The 25740-nt window shown below is 48.0% G+C and overlaps 2 protein-coding genes across 2 annotated transcripts; one reads left to right on the forward strand and one right to left on the reverse strand.

Annotated features, from left to right (window-relative positions):
• The first annotated feature begins 17524 nt into the window (after positions 1-17524).
• On the forward strand, positions 17525-20064 carry LOC135919371 (transcription factor Adf-1-like). The gene is made up of 4 exons (XM_065453140.2): positions 17525-17914; positions 18509-18692; positions 19279-19355; positions 19438-20064. Exons 1-4 carry the CDS (start codon positions 17752-17754, stop codon positions 19791-19793), a joined length of 780 nt encoding a protein of 259 aa, XP_065309212.1. The 5' UTR covers positions 17525-17751; the 3' UTR covers positions 19794-20064.
• On the reverse strand, positions 19820-22434 carry LOC135919364 (uncharacterized). The gene is made up of 6 exons (XM_070533372.1): positions 22414-22434; positions 21736-21902; positions 21370-21499; positions 21056-21199; positions 20663-20970; positions 19820-20063 (listed from the first exon to the last, which is right to left on the reverse strand). The coding sequence occupies exons 2-6, from the start codon at positions 21891-21893 to the stop codon at positions 19820-19822; spliced, it is 984 nt and encodes a 327-aa protein (XP_070389473.1). The 5' UTR covers positions 21894-21902; positions 22414-22434.
• Positions 22435-25740: the final 3306 nt, after the last annotated feature.

Consider the following 25740-nt stretch of genomic DNA (forward strand, 5'->3'; position numbering starts at 1 on the left):
TGTAACTAATTCGTTATATCCAAACGACTTCGCCTCTGATTAGCAGCGACACTCAACCGCATTATAACTTCGTAGAGAGAAGCGGAACAAGGAGGTCAAAGACAGAGAAGTTAGGCAGTGCGTGTTTTGAGGCTACAACAGCAACCATAACGTGAAACCGGCAGGCAGGCCAACTCGTGCTGTAGTAAGGAGCCAAAGGGAATTGAAGTTGAAAGAGAGACGAAGCGAACTTCAAAGAAAAACAAAAGTAAAAGAGAGAGACAGAGGCATCCTGACAATATCAGGCACTTTTTTCGTAGTTAGAACCACTTTCCCAAAGTCTTCCAGGTTCAGCCACTGCCACAAATGGCTATCACTTATGCCCTAAATGTGTAAGATTAACTTAATAAACTTTGATCATTATGCCAGAGTTTACTTAAAGATGGAAAAAGAAATCCTGAACTTTTATATTCACTAGAACGGCCCGAATACGACAAAACATCTTGCAATTGACGAACAGGCACTGACGTTTCGAAGTGAAATTCATTAAGGGCAAGCTTGGCCTTCGTTACCTCTTGTATATACCACTGCCCGTCAAACGCATGAAATCAGTCTTGAAAGAATGTTTCACAAGTATGCACAGCTGTAATATGGATCTTCAGCACTCCGTTAAAATAGAAACCACATCAGCAGCCATCCAAGATGCCCTAATCACTCAATTCATGAAAAAAGACGTTCTCATAAGCTTTGCCAAGTTTGAGAAGCAAAGATGCGTCCCCTTCGAGATCCTCAATGAATCGCCTTGATGATCGTCCTTTGAATGCATAGAAGCTGCTTGGACCATGCAGCAATGCCTCCTTACAGCAAACTGCTCTAAACGACTAAGTTTTTCCTTTAAATGAAAGTGATATCGTACCTAAATATTAACAACCTTATTCCTGTTCTTCTGTTGTGTTTACTTATTTTGTCTAATTGGACTGGGAGACATGCGTGTAATCGCGTAAACTGCAAAATTGGCCGTTTTGACGCTGTATTTATTGTTTTAAGCACGCTAGCAAACTCTTATTACCGGAACGTTTCTATAACACCTCATATTACCATCCTTTGATCGTTAAACAACTCATCACTTGTGGAAAAGCCGGCATTAGATTACGGTTGCCAACACTTTCAATTTCGTCCAAATAAATCAATCAGAACCAATCACCGACAGACTACCACGATTACAACACGCCATCTTCTGACATAGTACTTTCTTACGATGTTACATTCTCCCCACTCCCCCCCCCCCAAAAAAAAAATATAGAAAGAAACGAAAAACGAAATAGCATAACACCCGCGCTGCTGTGCGGGCCCGTTATGGCAAAGTGAAGACCCCCACTTTCGACCCGGTTCACCCCACCTTTCCAATAATTCTCCGCCGACCCCCCCATGCTCTCCGCCGCCCGTCTCCCAAGCCTACAGATAGATAGATATACGCTTTATTTTTAGAGCCAATATCGTTTCGCTCCACGTGTACGCAGAGCTCAGCCGCTAAAGGTCCTCCAGCGGCGGGCGGCGACAAGACGCGAGCTATGTTCGATCTCTGCCCCCGCGCCCACCCCGAGCTCGAGCCCCGCGTTCGACGCGCAACGCGGCGTCATCATCGTCTACGCTCGTTCCTTTCTTTTTCTTTTTTCCTTCGCGTCACGACCGAGGAGTGTTTATTTTTACAAGCGCCGTGAGCCAAATATCAGCGAGCGTTCGCCAGAGGCCACGCTACGGCGCGGGCTGACACGTACAGTGGTGGGAGGCTGGAACTGCAGCGAAGAAGAAGAAGCGAACAAGCATGCAACACGAAAAAAGAAAATAAATAAAGAAAGAGAGAGGCTTTGTAAACTCTCGATGTGTGCGCACCTCGGTCAGACTTATGTCAACAAATATACCTGATAACTTGGCAACCTGGATAAACACGAAGAAAAAAAACAATAAAGAAAGCAAAGAGGGTAAGGAGGAAGCAACGTTGGGTTTGTGCACGAGCGTATACAGCGGGAAGTACGTATACACGCGAAAAGTAGAAATTGAGAAAAAAATATTGACGCCCAGCTGCCTGACGTTTCTTTCTTTGTTTCTTTTTCTTTTTACGAAAGCGGTAAGCTGGGCGCTGGAGAACGCCGTATATTCGGGTAACGTAGGCGTGTATCGCGAAGTGAAATATGGCGGCGGGAGAGGTCCGAAGCCAAATGCGGGGATGTAGTGTTGTGATAGGGGGGGCGGGAGGTCAGGGGGAAGGGGGGGGGGCTCACTATGAAGGTGTTTTAGTAAGGAAATATATCAATTACACAGTTGGAGCTTCTTGCTGGCATACGTAGGCTCAAGAAAAGCACATTACGTCAGTTCTTCGTTTCTTTTTTCCGATTCCTGCGAATGGAATGGAGTACTTTTCAAAATCTGTAGCGCCCAATGTGTTTGACATTAGGTTAAACATTCTTAAAATTAATTTATTTTCTTTGCATACAGATCCCTTGAATTGGTAGTGTTAATTGATGAAACCATCGTAGTGGCTGAGTGGTTGTGGCTTTGTGCTGCTAGGAATGAGGTCACTGGTTCGAGTCCCGACAGCAACTTCCCAATGAGAGCTGAATACAATGTTGTTTGTACACCGTGCTTTGCTGTGCGTTGAATAATCCTATGTGGTAAAAATTAAACCAGAACCCTCCACTACGTCGTCACTCATAATCCACTGTTCAGTTTTTGGGCAGTCCGGCAACTCCGAGTTTCTCTCTCTCTCTTTAACTCTCTCTTTCTCTCTCTCTTTCTCTCTTGGTCCGACCGCTTTAGAAGCAAATACTGACGATGCGTGCGGTTCATCGACACGCTGCCAGTTCCACCCTACAAACTTGATGGGTGCATCCCCTTGAGAATTTCCAACAGTGGTGGTGGGATTCCAGACCGAAAGTCTCAACATCGGTGAGCGGCTGTGGGTTACGTCCTCTAATGTCACAACACTGCCACGGCGGGTTTAATTAGTCTAGTTAAGATGTACGCGTAGTGAAATTTCGGCTTTGTGTCCTTCATGGTCACCAACCGACCTGATTTTCTTTCTCTCTTTCTCTTTTTTGTGTATTAAGGAATTTGATCTCTCGACGAAGGCGATTTCGCAGTGCGAAAACTCAAATGTTCTTGCTTGTTACCTACATATCTTTTCCGGCTGTTAGTCCTTGAACTATTATATAAGGTAAGTGACCGTTAATCAAGCATAGTTTCCCGCGATAGTCCACGAGGGTATACTTTCTTAAATTTAAATTTAGATTCTGGGGTCTTACGTGCCAAAACCACGATCTCAATATGAAGCACGCTGTACTCAGGGGCTCCGGATTGATTTCGACCGCCTGGGGTTCTTTAATATGCACGCAATGCACGGATCGCGAGCGTTTCTGCATTTCGCCCTCATCGAAATGCGGCCGCCGGGATTCGATCGCGCAACCTCGTGCTTAGCATCGCAACGCCACAGCCGCTAAGCAACCGCGGCGGGTGAGGGTACGCTTCTCGCAAGCGGGTCCCCGACTTCTGTGTCTTTTTTCCGGTGGCTTGTCGGGTGAACCAGGCCTAACTACTCCGGCGATCGATCTATTGTCTTCAATAAATCATCACACCGCCATCTACTTTCGGTCTAGCCTACAGAATCCCTTACCCTGCATCGAAATTACCCCAACTCTAGTGTATTGTACGCTAACCAACCTTCATCGCAGCACAATTCTGTACTCAGGTAGGCGTAAAACTCTGTATTCGCCTTGCAGATACCGTTCACCACGCGACGCTTTTATGTATATATATTTAAATGAGGACTGTAATAACAATGCATAAAATATGCCACAAGAGGCGCCCGGAAGTGATATCGCATGGCACTCGCGTGATATCTTTCTTTTAACACGGGCGCTTACAAAAATATACAAGAAGTAAATACAAAGCACACGGCCGCACTTTGATGCTATCAGTAAGGACTTCATAAATACGGCGACTGGCATAGGTGCGTCGTTAGCACGGCTGTTTTATAAACAGGCGTCGAGATGAAATCAGCAGTGAACGTTGCTGCCAAAAAGAAAAAAAAAAGGAAGACAGCTTCATCGTAGGAAGCAGTACGATCGAGCACTATATGAAAAGATGAATTATTAATGCGCCAGACGAAGAAAAACGCGAGAACAAATGAAGCAAGCAAGGTACGATGCGCATAATGAATCCGGCGGGACATTATACATATTTCACCAAAGCGCATTACCCACCTGACCTTCACCGAGGATCAAGTCGACGCCGCGCTGCGAGTAGTTCTAACGCAGTCAGCATAAAACGGGTCATGGCGACGCCACGTGGGGTAAAGCAACCTCGATCCAGAGTAAATTACTATTCTATTTTTTTTCTTCTCGTTCGACGCGTCTAATGAACATCAGACCCGCGAATGCCCGCGAAAACCAAAGCGCAAATTGCACGCGCACGGTTAATTGCGTGCACTCCCGGTGAATGTTTCGCGGTACTTATGCAGCGACCTCCGTACGATAGTCCACAAACAGAATCTATTCGCTGGAACCAAACTGCGTTTATTGCAGCCTAGAATACAGTAAGAAATTATTACGCATAAATGTTTGCAATATAGAAAAAAAAAAGATGCACATCCAACGCACCTACTAGAATCTACTATGTGAAGCAAAGCGTTTAGTTCAGCGATCCTATACAACTAAAAGCGATGCGCACAATTGTGTTTGTTTTCAAGCTACGGAACGAGTAATTCCATGCAATGTTTATGCACCGTATGGGTCCCAAGTTTACTCTCGCACAGTGTTTATTTTCGTGCACATCGACGTTCACAAGCTATGCCACATGTTTCTTTCTTGAGGCAAAAAGAGGAAGAGCAGTGTGCTTTCTTTTACGGCGCTCAGCATACAACTGAAAAAAAAAAACGAGATTTCGCTGCTCGTAGAAAACGCAATCGCAGTATTTAGGCATTCACTCTATAGCCTTTTCTTTTCGTACTGCAAACTCAAGTATTACAAGCATTGCGGTGCAAATGAGTCGCGTTTCAGTGACGACTCCCTCAGATTATTAAATGTAATCGAGAGGAAAAGAAAACAACATCTGGTGACGAAACTCTGTATACAGCAGCGGCGGACAATAGGATTTGCGCGACAATCGCGAGAACGATTACTATCGAACAAAGCTTCACCCATCGACCTTGATTTTATTAACTATACAGGAAGAACTTTGTAATTGCGATATTGAGGCCACTTTTCTTGTGCGTCATTTCATTTTCTTTTTTTGACAGCGCGCGAACAGGATAACCGGATCAGCAATGCCTTTCACCGAATATATTTAGTCCGTATTTCATGACACTGGTGCAAAGCACAGAGATTCTAGCCAAACAAGTTATGAATTGGATATTGACTCACTTCAGCTTTAAGTATACAAGCTCCCTAATGTCAATACATAAGAAATCAGTCAGCGAAATTTAGTTACTTAATTACCGTATCGGCAACTATCGCGCCAAATGTAATGTCCGCCGCTGCTATAGCTGCAGGTCAGCAAAAGTTATCATTTTCCACCGCATTTAATAATCTGGCATCATCGTTGCAAGAAACGCGCGGTACATACCAATAAGTATCGAGGTTTGAAATCTGGGCCAGTTGGTACATACCTGAACGAAAAAACCAGTCAAAAACACAAAGGACAAGAGGAGAGATTCACACCACAACGACTGGTTCACACCACAACCACAGTCGTTGTGGTGTGAACCTCTACTCTTTTGCTTTGTGTTTTTACTGGTTTTTTTCGTTCAAGCATCGAGGTGATCGATAGACACTTGCGCGCGACGAATCTGCTCACCACGCGGCACTCGTCGTTTGCTCAGAGACAATCAACGAGCCACACCGGTGCCGCTTCCAAAACAACACAGGTTCGCGAGCTCGTCCCCTGCAGAGAAAGTGCGCGGAAACTGATAGCTAGAGGATTAATTACATTACGGGGCTTTACGTGCCAAAACCACGATCTGATTATGAGGCACGCCGTATTGGGGGCAACTTCGGAATGATCTGCGCCACCTGGGGTTCTTTTAACGTGCACCTAAAATCTAAGTGCAACGCAATTCGCCCCCCCCCCCCCCCTGCATTCAGCCCCCCACCTGCGACCTCGTGCTTAACAACCACACACCATAGCCACTTGGTGATATATATATATATATATATATATATATATATATATATATATATATATATATATATATATAGATATAGATATATATATTAACATTTCAAAAATGGTTGGTGATTTAAACTGCTGCTGCGTTTCCGAACGACCACCACTAAACAAATGTAATTAGTGAAACTGCTGCACCCGAAGCGCTCTCTATAAGGCTCATTCTGAGGATCTTATAAATTAATTCAAAAACGACGCGCGCTTTTTTGGAGCGCATGTTCGGTTCGGCGCAAGGAAGCGCAACGTGTGGATTCCGCAACTGCAAACTACCGCAGCTTCATGATGGTCAGATCACCCATGCGCCGTACAGGCAATTCGGCCGCCTTTTCGTATGCTTTTTATTAATAAACTGTTTTCTAGAGAGTCATTTCTGAAGCAACATTTCTTAATGGCAAAGTCGCTATAAAATGTCGCAACTTTTTCCGTTCCGTTTTTTTTAAAAAGGCTGCACGTCGTTAAATGGGACATTTCGTCGCTACAGACCGAAAAGTCGCTAAATTTAGCGACAATATTACTGCAATGGAAACTCTGCGACCCGGTCGATGGGCAACAGAGATATATAGATGGAATCATATGATAGGTTCTGTCGACGCACTTCTGTTGTAATCGGAGACCCGCAGAAGATGATACAGTGACCGCGGTTAATTTAATTGTGCAGCTGCTGACAATCATGATCGCAGCAAAGATCACATTTGGCGAGTTCCTGCAGCGCGGGCGCTGACACCGCGGCCAGTCCGCATGCGTTTCCGCGTAACAAGTCAGGGTGCCACGCGAGATTCATGTCGGCTTCTAAAAAAATATAAATAAAAATACAAAGCAATCTATATGCCACATCACCCTCGGTCCTGCCCCTCCCCTCCCCCCCCCCCCCCGTCCACGCACACACGCACACCCGACACACTACGATCGAAGCTTGATTGCTTGACAAGCCCCCATTCCCAGAATCACACAGGCGTACGCTGGCTGCAGACGTCAGAGGGATCGATTTCCAAAAGAACAAATCAAAAGCCTTATGCAGACAGGTCCAGTGTAAGCCGAATCGGTGCACCGGACGGCAGCAGACGACAATCAAGAACAGAAGGCCCCGCGGGAACAAATCACCGTGTAAGCTGCGTGCGCGACCAGACGACCGTCATGCTGTGTAATGAGAGATGGAAATCTACAACATGCGTGCCCTGCGAACTATACGCGTACTGGGCGTATGCCGTACTGTATACTTCGGCCACGGGTGCGAGCCTGCATATAGTCCCCGTGCGTCCTGCATGCAAGCGCATAGCGCCGGCGTCGAGCCCCGAAAATAGATTGCAGTTCGACTCGGGTGCGCCCGGCGAGTGCGCTTTTTCTGCGTTTGCCTTCGGGCAACGGCCTACGCCAGCTGCGGGTTCTTCGGTGCCTAATGATCGCGAAAGTGTAATAACGTCTGACGCATCGCATAGCTCGGGGGCTTAGTGCGTGCGCGCTCTGAAATACTTTCCAGAGTGTGTGCACTGTACAAGTGTTCCTTTATACCCGTTCTATTTCTGGGCAACGTATATCGCGATATTGGAATTGTTAATAGGCAGCATTCCGCTAAGCTCCAACTTCGAACTTACTGTTTCAGTTCTGAATGTTACATGCTCACGCGCATAGGCGCCGACTACGGAAAGGGGGGAGGGGGGCTCCTGGGCCCGAGCCACCTCCAGAGTTTTCCGGGGGGAGGGGGAGGGGGAAGGCAGAGCCACCCACCCCCACCTGGCTATGCTGAAGCCTACACTAGACACAATATATATGTAAACATACAGGATGTCCCAACTATCGTGCACCAAGGTACAAAAATATGCAAATGCCAAGCTAGACAGAACCGAGGTAATCAATTCGTAAGCTAAGTTTTATTGTTTTAATACCATCATTTGTAAAGATAGCATAATGATGGTATCATAATCTGATGTGAAGTGGACGTACGCCTTAGCAATGAGAAGATTCTGTCAGTAGCTAAGCAAAGTGTTTTGGCAACGCAAAAACGTGCATGAGGAGCGCTAGGAGCGTGTCTTTGCGTCGTGTACAACCTCCACCAGCCCCCCCCCCCCCCCCCCACGCACGCACGCACGCACACGCACACGCACACACACACACACACGCACATCGTATTATGTATTATATATATATATATATATATATATATATATATATATATATATATATATATATATATATATATATATATATATATATATATATATATATATATATATATATTGCCAGATCCTATATGGTCGCCGCGGGTATGTGCCAGGCGATGAGAACGACGCTGAAGTGGCGCGCGAGTGGAAAAACAGAGACGACAACGACGTCGCGTTGACTGCTCTCATAAAAGTGCTTTTACACGTCCTCTACGCCGGCTTCCCCGTCTCCTAATAGGTTGCGACAATATATATATATATATATATATATATATATATATATATATATATATATATATATATATATATATATATATATATATATATATATATATATATATATATATATATATATTGTTGCGGGAAGAAAGCAGGCCCACGAGTGTAAAATAACTTATATTTACAAATGATGGATATGGCGTTCAGGCAACCGCCAGACTTCGTCTTTCTCTAGTCCAATTCAACGTCTTCCTTCACTTCACCGTAACATCACCCTCCCGGTGGGGGAGCTCCGTCCCGGTGCAAGTTAAACAGCCTCACTTATTGGGGGGACATAGGGCTTGAGCCTGGTGACGTGAACAACATCACTGGTTAAGTTGGGAGGCACGGAAGGCTGACCGAGTGGGGCGATCTCGTAGGTCACGTCGGACAGTTGGCGTAAGATCTGGTACGGACCAGAAAAACGGGACAGTAATTTTTCCGACAAGCCGACACGACGTGAAGGCGTCCAGAGAAGGACAAGGGAACCAGGTGAAAAATGGTGGTCTCGGTGCCGAAGGTCGTAGCGTCGCTTTTGAGAAGCTTGCGAGACTGTGAGGCGATGACGGGCGACATCTCGGGCCTGGGCGGCTAAGTCAATAGCATCGCGAGCGTAAGCAGTGCTGGGTGACTGTACTGCGGAAGGTAGCAACGTGTCGAAAGGCAAGGTGGGGTCGCGGCCGTACAAAAGGAAAAATGGTGAAAATCCGGCAGTGTCGTGACGGGACGAGTTGTATGCGAAAGTGACGTATGGTAAAGCGACGTCCCAGTCGCGGTGATCGTTGGAAACGTACATGGCGAGCATTTCAGTGAGTGTGCGGTTGAGTCGCTCGGTGAGGCCGTTCGTTTGAGGGTGGTACGCGGTAGCAATCCGATGTTCTGTAGAACAGGAGCGGAGCAGGTCATCAACGACCGTCGATAGAAAGTAGCGGCCGCGATCCGTCAGCAACTGGTGAGGGGCGCCGTGGTGCAGGATGACGTCTTTTAGTAAGAAGTCGGCGACATCTGTAGCGCAGCTGGTTGGCAGGGCTCGTGCGATGGCATATCTAGTGGCATAATCGGTTGCTACAGCAATCCATTTGTTTCCTTTGATGGAAATTGGAAACGGACCAAGGAGGTCGAGGCCCACACGGAAGAAGGGCTCTGTAGGTATATCAATGGGTTGAAGCAAACCAGCGGGAGGCATAGCAGGCGTCTTCCGGCGCTGACACAGGTCGCAAGAAGCGACATAACGGCGCACAGAGCGATAAATGCCAGGCCAGAAGAAGCGGCGCCGCAGGTGGTCGTAAGTACGAGTGACGCCCAGATGTCCAGCAGTAGGAGCGTCATGAAGTTGCTGGAGCACGGTGAGTCGAAGGTGCTTGGGGACGACTAGGAGGAGCTCCGGGCCGTCAGGACGAACGCTACGACGGTATAAAGTTCCATCGCGCAAGGTGAACATCCGAAGGGACGGGTCATTGGGTGAGGAGCTTAGGCGTTCCATAAGTGTTCGAAGAACAGGATCCTTGCGCTGCTCGTCGCCAATGTGGAGGAAGCCGGAGAGGGACAGAATACTGATGTCCGAGTCTGCATCGGTATCGTCCGGTTGATCCACGGGATTGCGGGACAGGCAGTCAGCGTCTTTATGCAGGCGTCCTGACTTATATATAATAGAAAATGTATATTCTTGTAGGCGCAATGCCCAACGTGCAAGTCGTCCAGTTGGGTCCTTCAAAGAGGAGAGCCAGCAGAGGGCGTGATGGTCGGTGACAACGCAGAAGCTCCAACCGAAAAGGTACGGGCGAAATTTCGCGACCGCCCATACGAGCGCGAGACATTCTCTCTCAGTAATGGAGTAATTTCGCTCGGGCGTGGAAAGGCGGCGGCTAGCGTAAGCGATGACACGGTCTTGGCCCTGTTGACGCTGAGCGAGGACAGCGCCGATGCCATGACCACTCGCGTCAGTTCGTACTTCAGTGGGCGCAGAAGGGTCAAAGTGGGAGAGAATCGGGGAAGTGGTAAGCCGCTCAATCAGGGTAGAGAAGGCTTTCTCCTGTAGCGGTCCCCAAGAGAAAGAGGCGTCTTTCTTAAGAAGGTCAGTGAGAGGGTGAGCGATGTCCGCAAAATTTTTCACAAATCGCCGAAAATAAGAGCATAAGCCCAGAAAACTACGGACATCGTTCGTTGAACAAGGTACAGGAAAATTTCGCACGGCGTGAACTTTCTGTGGATCAGGTTGGATTCCGGCGGCGTTGACGAGATGACCAAGCATGTTAATTTCACGGCGACCGAAATGGCACTTGGAGGAGTTTAGCTGAAGGCCAGCCCTGCGAAACACGGAGAGTATGGTTGTGAGGCGCCGCAGGTGGCTCTCAAAGTTCGGCGAAAACACAATCACATCGTCGAGGTAACACAGGCATGTAGACCACTTCAAGCCGCGCAAGAGAGAGTCCATCATGCGCTCGAATGTAGCTGGCGCATTGCATAATCCAAAGGGCATGACTTTAAATTGGTACAGACCGTCCGGTGTGACAAAGGCGGTTTTCTCGCGGTCCATCTCATCGACGCTAATCTGCCAATAGCCGGAGCGGAGGTCAATTGATGAAAAGTATTGGGATCCGTGAAGGCAGTCAAGAGCGTCATCAATGCGAGGCAAGGGATAAACATCCTTCTTTGTTATCCGGTTGAGGTGACGGTAGTCAACGCAGAAGCGCCACGAGTTATCTTTTTTCTTTACTAAGACAACCGGTGATGCCCACGGGCTACTGGAGGGTTCAATGATGTCCTTGTCCATCATCCTGTCTACTTCTTTCTGTATGATGGCCCTTTCTGTTGCCGAGACACGATATGGCCGCCTATGAATGGGGCTGGCGTCACCGGTGTTGATGCGATGCGTGACAACAGATGTCTGGCCAAGTGGACGGTCGTCCAAATCAAAGATGTCCCGATAAGATGACAGGAGATGACGAAGAGCTGTTGTTTGCTCGGAAGGAAGGTCGGGCGGAAGGAAGGTCGGGGGCGATCATCTTAGAAACATCGTCCGCAGGCGTCGAGTACGAAGGAGTGGATGACAAAGGTCCGTTCGTACTGAGGAAGGATTCAGAGGTCAAAAAAGAAATCTGAAATTCTTCCAAAGGAGTGATATGCGCTATGGCGATACCGTGTGGCAAAACATGTGACGAGAACCCAAAATTGAGGATGGGCACGCGAGCGCAGTTTTCGCGGATCCGAATTAAGGTGCTCGGTAGGGCAATATTACGCGACAAAACCACGTCAGTAAGCGGCGACAGGACGTACTCGCCATCAGGTACGGGAGGACAGGGCGTCAGCAGGACATTTGTAGCAGCCTGTGGAGACAGCCATGCAAATTCAGCAGCACATAAGCGGTGTGGAGCACAAGTGGTTGCGTCGGCAGGAAGCGGCAGGTCCAACTGTACAACACCTGCGGAGCAGTCAATTTGGGCAGAGTGTTTCGAAAGGAAGTCGAGGCCGAGAATTAGGTCGTGTGGGCAGTGTTCAAGGACGATAAATAGAACAACGGTATAATGGCCCCCAATGGTCACACGTGCTGTGCACATTCCAAGGACAGGTGACGTACTCCCATCGGCGATTCGCACGGTGCACGGTACGGCGGGGGTCAGAACCTTTTTGAGCCGGCGGCGGAGAGCAGCGCTCATAACTGAAAGCTGCGCTCCTGTATCAACGAGAGATCTAACAGGAACGCCATCGACTTCAATGTCCAGCAGGTTTCCACATGTAGGCAGGGTCAATAGAGGATTTGTGGGCCGGGTCGGAGTCGCAGCTTCACCTCCGGGAGCTGCACCGCCTAGTTTCCCGAAGCGAAGCGACCGGTTGCAGAAGGGGACGAAGAGCGGTGAACGAGAGGCGAACGGGACCTACGACCTTGCGGAGACGGGGATCGGCTGGATCTTGGTGGAGCACTGTCGGCGTTGATGTTCCTAGTCGGCGTATAGGGCGAGAAAGTGCGATTGTCGGGTACTTGGCTGTAGTGACTCGGAGACGACCACCGAGGAGGCGACGACCAGTGGTTGCGGCAATGACGGGCGATGTGTCCAATACCGGAACAATTAAAACAGATGGGTTTATCATCCGCTGTGCGCCATTCAGCTGGGTTGCGACGGAGTGGTGGAAAGCTTTGCGTCCGGGAGCGAACGGTCGGAGAAATTTGGTAGGTGTTGGTATGGCGGACTGAGCAGAGAGATGGAATGCCCAAACTTGCTATTTCCTCCCGAACGACCGCTTGTATAAGGGAGATAGCGGGTACGCTTTCCCGACAGTCTGAACGAACGGGAGCCGGGGCCATGGCCTCAAGCTCACGGCGAACGATGCGCGTTATTTCTTCCGGTCCTGCGGGCTGAACGAACCGCGGCGGGTCTTCGCAAGAAGATGTCGCGGCGGTATTGGGCAACCGGTCGAAAGTTTGAGTGACGCGGCGGCCCTTCGCTTGTTCGAAGCGCCGGCACTCCTTAATAATTGCATCCACAGTGGCACAATCCTTACACATCAAGAGATTGAAGGCATCGTCTGCAATACCTTTCAATATATGGCCAATCTTGTCTGCCTCGGTCATGTTGTCATCAGCCTTGCGACAGAGGGCCAGCACATCCTGTATGTACACGACATAGGATTCTGTGGACGTCTGAGCGCGGCACGCAAGTTCTTTTTTAGCTGCCAGCTGACGACCGACAGGTCTGCCGAACAGGTCTCGCATTTTTTTCTTTGCAAACATCCCAGCTCGTTAGGTCAGCTTCATGTGTGTCATACCATTGCTTCGCAGTTCCCTTCAGATAAAATATTACGTTTGCAAGCATCATTATAGGATCCCACCTGTTGTTGTCGCACACTCGCTCGTACATCGTAAGCCAGTCCTCGACGTCGACGTTGTCCGTGCCACAAAATGTTCCCGGGTCCCGTGGGTGAGTGAGGATGACCGTGGGCACGGGCTGCCGAGGCGTTGTCGCTTGTGTCGGTTGATTTGCCATTGTGGCAGCAGGTAGATGACGTCCGCTGCGAAGTTCCGTGGTGGTACCCCGCACCTCCACCAAAATGTTGCGGGAAGAAAGCAGGCCCACGACTGTAAAATAACTTATATTTACAAATGATGGATATGGCGTTCAGGCAACCGCCAGACTTCGTCTTTCTCTAGTCCAATTCAACGTCTTCCTTCACTTCACCGTAACAATATATACAGAGAGAGAGAGAGAGAGAGAGAGAGAGAGAGAGAGAGAGAGAGAGATGAAGGACGGGGAGGAGGGGCAGAACCTCCGATCCCTGAAATAAGTACATTTCTGGCTACGCCACTGGTCCTGCTGCTCACACAGAAGGAACTGCAGGCGGCTTCGCTGCATTACTTGCCTACCTTGTAGCCATCTCCGCATTCTTACAGCGAACACGTCCCAAGTAAACGTTTCTTTCCTCCTACAGGGGCTTCACTTTCCAGTTGGTAGCATCGTGCTGAAGCAACAGGTTCAGGTTCCGGATGTTATGGAGCTGAAACTACGCAGACGAGAAGAGGGTTGGAGGCGTGCGAGGCGCGTCTCCGGTTTTCCATGTTCTCTTGCGCGTGTAACCTGAAGACAGCATTTGAACCTAAAGTGTTCTCCATTTCTGTGTCAGTTTTTATTCTTCTGACCGTAGTTTTCCTCTGGCAGAAGTTTTCCTTCAACGCAAACGGACTTGTTTCGTGTAGGTCTTCAGCAATAGTGTCATAAACTAACATAAATTGTGACATGTTGTAAGTGAACCCTCGCAGAAAATTAGTGGTTGGCTCCCCCCACACTAACTGATCACCTATGCATCCATCCTACTTTAAGCTACCTTCAACCACACAAATACAACTTCGCGTCTCTAACGGTAGGCGCTCATTACCTGGCTGCTGTACTGTGTTACGCTGCTTGTAATGATACGTCATATTTAGGTAACATCACAAGAATTAAACAGTTGAGATTTCCGGGGCGGGAATCGACGTTGAAAATCGCAAAAGTTACGTGCAGGGATATACAGTTGGGTAATAGGCAAACAGTGTTTCAAGGAAAGGCCGCTTTGTTTAGTGTTTGAGGTATATGCAGTGTTGGCTAAGGGCAGGAGGTACGACAGCGCTGCCGTCTATCCTTCAGCCTACAAAAAAAGAAATCGCACATTGTTGCGAATCTACAAAGCGAAAAAAAGGAAGCCAGATTAGACAACCCTATTTAGTAGTGGGGGAGGAAGGGGAGTTCTTGACGTAACTATACTTTTTTCCCTTTTTTTTTGCTTTCACCTATCTTCTTTCCTCCTTACGTCTCTCTTCCCTTACCCAAAGCGTTCCAGTTCCAGTTTCGCCCGCAAGTCGAAGGATCGATTACGATGGCACATTATTTGAGAAATATATATATAAAGTAAGGTTAGTAGTGTTATCGAACGTATAAATCGCAGTAACCATTCGCTTATTAACCTAATTAACAAGCATGATGTCACCCATGCCTAGACAAACAAGAACAGATCTCACTCGATCACCCTGGACACTCGTCAGAATGCTGGAGCGATCGAGAACGGCATCGGCGGGCAGGGAATGCTCTCTGCTGTCTCTATAGCTTCTTCACGCATCTTCGGAACTACGATATTACGCGACGTATAACGCTTTCACGTTTTCTTTCACGCGTACAGCATACGGCACCGCGGGACGCGATAGAATCTTATCGTACTCGGACTTTACACGGAACATGACGGCGACGGCGACGGCAGGAATTCGCCAGGAGTGTTCTTATGATTGCTACCGCGATAAAAGAAAGCGTTTCTTGCTCGCCCCGATCACTCTATGCCTGTCCTTTTTCTTTCTGTGGCAACCTGTCGTCAGAATGATCTGTGTTCCTCAACCTTACCTAATGAGGACGGCAATAAAAGACTGAAGTTGTATTTTCCGCTGCTTCACGCTTCCGTTATTAAAAAAATAAAGAACCAAAAGACGAGAGTGGTACGTACTATATATAGGATGGGTGCTCAAGGGCGCTCAAAGCGCAGCTTTGAAGATACTACACTTAATGAATGTTTGTACATGAGCGAAGGCGAAATGGTGACATCTCAGTTCTCGGCCTATGGCCATCTCTAGGGGCACAACTCTGGCGGTGCAAGAAGCGTCGGCGAATCACCGCGGTCCGAAACGGCCCTGCAACAATGGGGCCTCATTAGGGGTGACACAGCGCGACGCAGAGGAGTCGCGCTGCGGTACGCCGAGACAGAAAGAATGGGGTACGGTTGCAACGGCTGATTGCGGGCTTCGTGTGACGCTGCCCGACAGCGCGTGCGCACGCTCGCCGTGGTCGTACTTGGGTGACGTAGTCGTCGTTAAAGGTCCCCTCTTTTTGCGGAACAATCGCTGGCCGCGTCTTCCTTCCACGGTTGGAAGATGAGCTAGGCGGACGTCAAGACGAGACGCGTCAGCTGAGATGTCACCGGGTTGCTTCGAAATGCTTCCGCGTTTCCGTGGGAGCCTCCGGAAACTTTGCGCACTGTTGTTCCCGAGACAGTTGTACGCGTATTTACTAGCTTCTGCATCACATAATATCCATTATCTATCTATCTATCTATCTATCTATCTATCTATCTATCTATCTATCTATCTATCTATCTATCTATCTATCTATCTATCTATCTATCTATCTATCTATCTATCTATCTATCTATCTATCTATCTATCTATCTATCTATCTATCTATCTATCTATCTATCTATCTATCTATCTATCTATCTATCTATCTATCTATCTATCTATCCATCCATCCATCCATCCATCCATCCATCCATCCATCCATCCATCCATCCATCCATCCATCCATCCATCCATCCATCCATCCATCTATCTATCTATCTATCTATCTATCTATCTATCTATCTATCTATCTATCTATCTATCTATCTATCTATCTATCTATCTATCTATCTATCTATCTATCTATCTATCTATCTATCTATCTATCTATCTCTGCCTCGGTCTGTCTGTCTTCCGACGAAAACATTTGTTAATTAAGCCCCTTATTAATTATTATAGTATTAATAATGCATGCTTCATTAACTGGGGCGAACCGTATGTGGATGTTGATAGAGATAACAGTTGTCACGTTAACATGCAGAAAGATGTTGTCTTGGCGCTAGTGATTATTTGCCTGAGAAAGCTCGTGCTAATAGAAAATTAGTTTAACTGGCTGAGGAGGACTTAAAATTAAGCTTAAATATAAAAATGCCAACTAATTTCAAAAATCTTGCGTCTTGAGGACGTGTCAACGACTTTACCCTTTAAGCGTTTATCAGCAAAGTTGCAGGCAGGCTGAACAGCGAGAGAACGCTTTCATGCAGCAAATAATGCAATAAATAAATAGTTGCTGTCCTCGAGATTATATTACAACGTCCTAGTGTATCAGTTTTTTTAACAATAATAATGATATTGAAACTGTCTTGACGTCCTACCAAATGAGGGCGATAAACATGAATAAGATCAGAACTATCTTATGCCTCCATGCTACACCTCTCCCATCGCACGTTAGCAAACTGGATATTGGGATCGGCTTAACTACCTGGTCTTTCCCTTTGTTTCCATCTCTCCATCTCTTGCCGAGAACCTGTATGTAAAGAAGGCGAGCGTATTGTTCATCACACTCCTCGGGGCACGCTTCCGTCTGTGTCCTGCTCTATGTTTAGCGTTCCAAAAGAGCGCAGTAAAAAAGCTAAGAACGGCTGCCATGGCCCACAAGGCATGTAACTAACGTAGGACATGCCCGCAATCAATACGGGTGTCCCTTTTGCTCCATTCTGTTCGATTATAAATGGCAACAAGTACATCATCGACTAAATGGTGTACTCGCAGCACACAACCATTAAGGCCAGAATACATGGAGCGAATATGCGACGAATAGTCGGCGTTCGACGCCCGGCGGCGTACGCGGGACGCGCGGCGGCGGAGAAATCGTCGTTCGCTGCCGATCTAGCTGGCGCAGAAAAGTTCGTCGGGCGGCGACGATACCGGAAGCGGCAAACGAGCGGCGTCCCAAAGCGAGCCAATCAGGTCTCACTATCCGAAACGACTTCCGTATACGCTTCGCCGCTTGTCCGTGCATTCCGATCCCGCTCTATCGTTCACGCCGGTCTCCCGCTTTTCGCATTCATGGAATCCAAAGCGGCGCGGCTGGAATTTAACGAGAAGTTAATTTCGGCTGTTCAGAAGCGTGCCATCCTGTGGGACTGCAGTCGCTATGACTACAAAGATCAAAGGAAGAAGGCTCAGGCGTGGGAAGAAGTTGCCGCCGAAATAGGATGCGACCTGCAAGGTATGTTTACAAATATTAGTGCCTCTATGTTTCCGCATGCAGGGTGGGCTTTCTGCAACTATGTCGCTCTCGCTAAGAAGGGAGTGTCACCCATTCAAAGTACCCACTTTTCATCATAGCTCGCCGTGGTCAAAATACATTCAACTCCAACGGCCGCGCGCCCTGCATGTTACTGTGGTGGTGCCCGTACGCCAGTTGCGTGTTCTCTCGAGCGAACGAAGGTTGTTACCTCTCGTAATCAGTGAATGAACAGCGACCCCATGCAATCGCGCGACGATGCAACGATTATCTACAGGAAAGATTGCAACCGTTACAAGGGACTGAGCTGTATGTGCGGCGATGTTGGGCGCGCGAATGTGTTTGGGCGCAGCAGTTTCGGCCCACTATAGGGCGCGTGACCGTTAGCTACGTTAATACTTTTTGTGCACACCTATATGGTTCGCCGCGGCAAGCCAAGGACAGAGGAGTGTGATAGCATTGAAATAGTATTCAGGTGATAGTAGTCAGGTGATAGCATTCAAATTGATGCTGCTCCCTTGCTTGTTGCTGGCACGCGAAGGTAGCTGTGAGCTAATAATTTTGCTGTACTTCCAGAAAAAAATCTACAGGCTAGGTGGAAGAGCCTGCGGGATACATTCACGAAAAAGTACCGGGTGCACAAACACGGCGCCCCGAGTGGCTCAGGTGCAAGTGACGCGAAGGGAATCAATGATGCAAGCGTGAGCTGGCCTTATTTCACCTTGCTGAAGTTCTTAAAAGATCAGGCGGAAGTGGCCAGGTGAGTGCCTTCTAGTTGTTTGACTTGGTCGTTTCAGGTTGGCATGCAAGCAAATGAATTGTTTTGTTTAAGTGTAAAAGTTATTGCACAGGTGAAGCAACCTGGCTCATTTAAAGTTAGAATTCTACAATACATGAAAGCAACTGGTACTTCATCATGCACGTGCGAGCTAGTTGCTTGTGTCAAACCGGTAGTATGCAAGCTAATGCAAATGAAAACAGATGGCTCACATTTCCATATGTGCCATTACTTATTTTATTTATACATATGTAAGCCTCCTACAGGTACTGGGCCATCACTGAACTGAAATATGGAAAAAAACGAATACACAAATATTAGACGGGGAAAATACAGGATTACAAAATTACAATGAAGGTGCTCCCAATGGATCCCTTTTCACCTCAAACAATCCACAATAATAATAATAACATGGGAAAAATTAAAATAAGGAAAGTCTGTACTCGCGCGCACGCTCACACACACGCTCACACACACACGCACACACACACAGGGCCCTCTCTTCTATGCCATAAAACACCGATCTACAGTCGACACGCTTCTTATAAAGGTGGTTGTATTTTTTCAGTACCATATCCAACATTTCTCAGCCGGCTGCGACTGAAACCGCTGAGGAAGTGTTCGAGAGATTGTACAACACTGGAGGTAAAAGTTACGGCTGGAGTTATTAATCATTAGAGTCAGTGCTGAGGATGTTTACGCTCCTTTGGCTTTTTCTTTTGTCCAGGAGCGCAGGAAGAACAGGAGGACGAGATTTGCAGTGCCCCTACAAGCTTCGTAGAAGAAAGTAGTGTTGAGGCAAAGACGTCGAATAGTGACGACACAGCAGCATTACACTCCAGCTCCATAAAACTTGTATCAGAACCTCCGAGGAGGAGGCGAGCCCAGAAGGCAAACAGGGGTACGTGGAAACAAGAACTGGACAGAGTTGACGCCCAAATAGTCGCTAACAGCGACAAAGGAGCCTTGTACGGACAGCTGTTGGCAGAAAAGTTTCGCTCTTGCCCTAAAAGGCTAAAGTCACAAATGGAACTTGAACTCTTAGATTTTTTAAAGAAATACACGTTCGAAGAACCTCAATAAAAACCTCATGCATACAGGTGTTGTGCCTAAGTTTTTGGAGGTGGCGGGAGGCCAGTATGCGCCCACTGCCACGTCACAGCACCTTCATTCATGAAGTACTGCGCGAACATGTTTCTTGTTGCCGCAGCACTCGCACTATAGTTCCTTGACGGTGTTGCTTCCAAGTCAAGCAAGTCTCTCCTCTGGATTTCAGTCCTCCATTGAGCTGGAACAATGTTACCATAGTCGTCCTCCACGGCTGCATAGCCTGGCGGACAGTACGTTGCCTCACTTGCCGCACACAGAAAGTTGTGGAGCACACAGCACGCCAGGACAACATAAGTTGCATTGTCGGGCAGTAGGTTGATGCGGCCAAGTATAACTCACCATCGTGCAGCCAGAATGCCAAAAGCATTTTCGACGATGCGCCTGGAAAAAATACACTTCGCGCAATAATAAAAGATTGTTCAAATGCTGCCAAAGCCTTTAAGGCATATGTTAAAAAAAAGAACTCCAGTGTTCCTAAAAATAAAGCTAGGAACAATCTGCTGACAAGCAACCATGTTTTAAATTCAGTTGGAATAACTTCTTTGCACAGCAAAAAGTTGCTGTAGACATCTGGTTTGACTCACCGCAGACCTGCATGGGTGCTTAAAATGCAAGTAAATGTCATATCTGCGTTGCTCTGTTTTCTCCGACTAGTACCCTTTCCTCTTTTAACCCCACTGGGACGTGCAGTTCACCAAAGTGCGAATAATACAGAGTATAATAATACAGAGAAAGTAAAGAACACAGGCAAACTTCAGTATGCTTGTGTAATCCGTGCTTAGCGAAGCACAAGTTGTCTTCCTATGGCGAATGGAGGCTTGCCGGAAACCCCCTCCCCATACCTTGCTCTGCTCAGCCTGTAGTTGAAGACCCTCTGGGTCGGCGTCAGGTGTTTTCCTGGGTACGGGCGCAGGAAATCAGGTCGAAGCTGGAATGCCTCGTCCCCAACAAACACGTGAGGTGCAACGTTGTTGCTGTTTGGGAGACCTGCTGGTACTGGGAGGTTCAGGTCTTCATTTCCAAGCTGCCTTCCGAATGAACTTGCCTTGAACACTCCCCCGTCACTGTGCCGGCCTGCAGCCCCAACGTCGAGCATGATGAAGCGGTAGCTGGCGTCAACAATCGCCATCAACACGATAGAGAATGTGCTCTGGAGTATGTAAAAAGTTATTCACGTTATTAGAAACAGCACAGACCAGTTCGTTGCAAAAAAAAAAATACTTTGGATACTATACCTTGTAGTTAAAATATTTGCTGCCAGAGTTTGGTGGCGCCTTAATTTGGATGTGCTTGCCATCGACTGCCCCGATGCAATTGGGGAAATTCCAGCGCCTGCTGAATTTCTCAGCGATGTTTTGCCATTGGGCAAGTCCTGGCTCCTAGGTTACACAAACAAGAAAGCAGTGCATTTTGAACAGGTTGCAATGCATGACATCGCTTAAACATAAATAACTTCACTTCTGAGTATTTAACGCTCTTAATACCTGTTACGCCCGTGATTCGCTTCACAAAAAAGAGTATAAACAAAAATAAGGCCAGCCATACTCACAGGTAGGTACAGCGACTGTAAGTGCCGCCAGAGAACTTTGCAGGTGTGGTGAATGACGACATGACATGTTGATGGCGCAACTCTGAAATTCATTGCAATCTGCTTGACTGCACTCCCTGAGGAGAGGTACCTGCGCACATAGAAAAACGCTCAATCAATGAGGTGAAACAGTGGGGCTCTTCGATTTACAGACTCGGACTCACCGTCGACTCCCCGAGAAGCAGTCTAGCATTCGTTTTTAACATATATTCCTGTGGCGTGGGAAATCCTAGGACTACCCGCAAACATTCCGCGGCGAGTCCGAGATTGTAAATCGAAGAGCCCTAGTATGTGAAAGCATTAGTCATATTGCAATCGATGCTGTACCTGAGGGTGATGGCCAGCCTCTCTTCAGAACACAAAGGTTCGCGACACAAGAACGACTTCACCAAGTCCCTTTTCACCAGTTTGTGCAGTTCGTTGAACTTGGGTGGTGTCATTCTATAGTATCTAAAAAACATGGTGGGGTCTGCGTCCTTTTTCATGACTTGGAACTGGAACGATTGGAGTAAAACAAGAACATTATTGAACTGTTTAAATGTATAGTATTTTACAAAGCACTTTATGACTGGTGTATGTACCTTCTTTTTCTCTTTTTTTATTCTAAGGGAGCAATTCATGAAGTCTTGCTCAGCTGCCAAAAGCTATAAATACATACATCAACGACGCCGCCCTCACCATATTACAAAGGTTACGTCACCTGCCGTCAGCACCCAAAGACAAAAATTTCTCCCGACGGCTGGCGTAATCACTAGAGCCGAATCGGAAATGAGACGGAGGAGAATGACGCACTATGTCCATTACTAACTCTTGAGTCTAGGCGGATGGAGATGACCCATTTGATATTGCTCAAACCACCAGCGCGGCAAGAAGTTTTTAGCCACAAACTGCTGAATGAAACGCCTCATACAAGGGTGATGCATCAGACCAGTACACTCTGTGCTGTTTACACTTACATGTCAGCGGCGATTTCGCAAATTGTAGGAAACACAAACCGGTACTTACCGCGGTGTGGTACTCTCCTTCTTTTTTTCTCTGTTGCCGTACCTGGTGCACCCAGTGTTTACGCTGCCTTTTTTTTCTTTGAAGTTCTATTAACTTCATTAACAATAATTTCTTTTTCTGAAGGAGGAGGCTCCGAATAAGAGCCATGGTTAGGCAAGTTCACGTGTGCTACTTTCGGGTCTGCTTGCTTCAGTCGCGCGCGCGTTGAGCCACACAACAGAGCCGCGGTGTTCGAGGAGCAGAAAGTTGTTTACCCGCCCAGTGTTGCCACAACGCATAGCATCGCCGCTTTCATTAAAACTACATCGGCACATGAATGTCCCAAACACATAAAAAAGACTAGAAATCATTTCTAAACAAACTTTTACGCGTTTTTAGAGTGTTCCGTAATTCAAAAGCGATAATAATTGTCGTTAAATTTTTTTTTTGTCATGTGTTTCACGACAGCGCATTTGCCTCGTCTAGCCACACTGATAACAACGCAGCGACTCGCCGGCGGCGGCCGGCCTATCTTCGCTCCATGTAGCGCAGCCCGACGAACATACGGCGTCGCGCCGCGGCAGATTTTTTGCCGCCCGAACTTCGACGTGAAAGTTCGCTCCATGTATTCTGGCCTTTAGGCGTGCGATCAATGATTGTGGAGTGATTAGTCGTTTTCCGGTGAGGAAGCGTGTAAACGTAAACTGCCTGCCAACTGTTGTCGTTTCCAGGATGAGGCATTGTATGTGTATAACGCTGCGAATCCGCCTACCATGTGCTGCTAACACGTACAGATTGTAGCCCGGCTACTACGTTAGAAAAAGTAATAAAAATAAGGGTCACCAAAAAGGTCCTGCTTTTGTTCGGCACAATCAGTGAAGCTAGGGTAATTAACAATCTTAGTATAGGGGTATATATAGGCATATAACTATTCTATACATATATTTATAACACAGCGGAATGAACTGTTCTTTTTCACTTAAATGTATAATAATAATAATATTTGGGGTTTTACGTGCCAAAACCACTTTCTGATTATGAGGCACGCCGTAGTGGAGGACTCCGGAAATTTTGACCGCCTGGGGTTCTTTAACGTGCACCTAAATCTAAGCACACGGGTGTTTTCGCATTTCGCCCCCATCGAAATGCGGCCGCCATGGCCGGGATTCGATCCCGCGACCTCGTGCTCAGCAGCCCAACACCATAGCCACTGAGCAACCACGGCGGGTTCACTTAAATGTAGACATAATCAGGAAAAAGGAGATGAAAGTGTACGAAAAGACAACCCGCCGCAGGAAGGAGCCGAACCCTCAACTTCCGCATTGCGCGTGCAGTGCTCTATCGGTGAGCTACCACGGCGGCCGTCGTGTCTTTTGGGGTGTTTGTGCATGTGTGATGCATCTAACCACAGGGTCTGTTAGGCAGCGCCACTTACGGCCCTGGCGGCGGATCTGGAACACGCTTTCAAAAGACCCAGGCGGCATTTAGTACCGTGAACTTTGCAACAGGCAAATGGGCAGGTCCAATAAATTCCCGTGTGCTACCTCATAAAATCGAGACTGCCATAATAAGACAATAAAAATAGAGAGAGAGAGAGAGAGAGAGAGAAAAAAAGCAACGTCTTATAAAAATACATTCGTGGCAAAAGAGGGTCGAGGACACAGGTGCGCAATCATGTTTCGAAGAGATCGACGTACGCGAAGAGGTTGCCCAGCGAGCCTTGTGAAACTCGCGTGTCTCTACCGGTGCGTGCGCAGATTTCGTCGTCATGCATGCAGCGACGGTGGTCGTCGCGACAGGTGCCTTGGCCTGGGCGATACGGAGGCGCTAAAAGGCGTGTGCCGGGCGTGTCCTCGAACAACTCGGGAGCTGTCCCGAAGCGCCGCGTTTGGCGGTCGTCACGCGCTACTTGCGCCACTCAATACGCGTCGCAAACAGACGGCGACAGTCGAGCAGCGCGCGAGGCGCCAACCGCGCTGTCACTGGCTGTCACCGGTTCGTTGGTCGGCGCGCTGGCGCGAGAGGTACGCGCCCTGTGTGTGCGGTAGTGCCGGTGGCGGTAAACTTTATCGAAAGCGGGGAAGGGGTAAGGTGGCTGAGGTATCGGGCTCAAGTAAGGCCCTGTGCCTGCTTGACCTTCCCCGCCCAGTACACCAGTTCAAGCTGCCGTCGGCTGTGAGGCGTTGCCACAGAACGGATACTGTATATCATGGCTCTACAGCTTTCGCGTAAGCTCGGGCTTGGAAAAGTATATGGAGTATTTCATTGCAAAAGGAACCCGCGAAGTATGATGCTTGCGTCATTATTTCTGTCTGTGACTTGTTTCTGTTGTTGCGAAACAATAACAGAAACTGGGAAACGATGCAATTTCTTGGCGCGGCTGTGCACTACCTCCGGGATCGTCCCGCGCAAGAGGCCGCGCTTCCACCAGAAAGCTCGAGTTCGTGCACAACGTTCGCCGTCAGCGTTTGCCGATAAACATTACGGTTACACAAGGTGCATTTGCAGGGAAGCATGAGAAGCAGTCAGGGATATTTGAATGCTATCGCGTTCCGCTCTTAAAGGCAAAGCTTAAGCGTCCTCCAGTTTTTTACAGCGAAGCTGTATAGCTCTACATTCCGAACGGGCCCGACGTCTCCGTAGGCTAACAATCGGGAGGCGCGCGCCGCTTGTGCCGCCGGGTTCCTTGCAGCACCAGAAGATGGCGCTCGCCGCCGCGCATCTGCGGCAGCGGCGGCGCCGGCCGTGCGGAGGAAAGAAGCAAAAAGAACCAGAAATCTCGCCTTCGCGCATAGTGTTAGCCGCAAACGTTTCCCGGTAAAGATTACGGTTGCAAAAGCTGCAGTTGCCGGGAAGCGGCACCTGTAGCATACGAAGCAGCGAGTGACGTAACTACACTTTCTTAGTTACGTCACTTAGTTAGAAGAAGCCGCCTAGCAATTGATTTGTGTTGTAACAGTGCTATGGCAAGGTCACCTATAGTGAGGATTCTTGAAGAGCAGCGCGCATTCGAGGCGCGGTGAAAGTGTGGTTAACTGCATTTCTCTCCTCGCTGGTCCATTTTTTTGTAGGCGCACGAAGTGACGGCACGAAGTGGATGCACGAAGTGGATGCATGAAGGGATTAATCAGGATATAGCTGGTAACGTACAGGAATTTTATAGCAATAATGAAATGGGGTAGGTCTTGTTGTGAAACTGAATAAGAGGTACAAATTGAAGGACGTACAGGTCTACGCCCCTACACACAGTCATGATGTCCAGGAACTCGAAAGCTTCAATGAAGACGTGGAATCGGCGATGGGTAAAGTCAAAACGAAATACACTATACTGATGGGTGACTTCAATGC

The sequence above is a fragment of the Dermacentor albipictus genome, chromosome 2 (genome assembly GCF_038994185.2).
Source record: "Dermacentor albipictus isolate Rhodes 1998 colony chromosome 2, USDA_Dalb.pri_finalv2, whole genome shotgun sequence".
Taxonomy (NCBI): domain Eukaryota; kingdom Metazoa; phylum Arthropoda; class Arachnida; order Ixodida; family Ixodidae; genus Dermacentor; species Dermacentor albipictus.

Coding starts and splice junctions, on each gene's coding strand:
- LOC135919371 (XM_065453140.2), top strand. CDS start 17,752: ATGGAATCCAAAGCGGCGCGGCTGGAATTTAACGAGAAGTTAATTTCG. Junction 17,915..18,508: donor AATAGGATGCGACCTGCAAG/GTATGTTTACAA, acceptor CTGTACTTCCAG/AAAAAAATCTACAGGCTAGG. Junction 18,693..19,278: donor GATCAGGCGGAAGTGGCCAG/GTGAGTGCCTTC, acceptor GTATTTTTTCAG/TACCATATCCAACATTTCTC.
- LOC135919364 (XM_070533372.1), bottom strand. CDS start 21,893: ATGAAAAAGGACGCAGACCCCACCATGTTTTTTAGATACTATAGAATG. Junction 21,200..21,369: donor TACAGTCGCTGTACCTACCT/GTGAGTATGGCT, acceptor TGTGTAACCTAG/GAGCCAGGACTTGCCCAATG. Junction 20,971..21,055: donor GCAAATATTTTAACTACAAG/GTATAGTATCCA, acceptor TACATACTCCAG/AGCACATTCTCTATCGTGTT.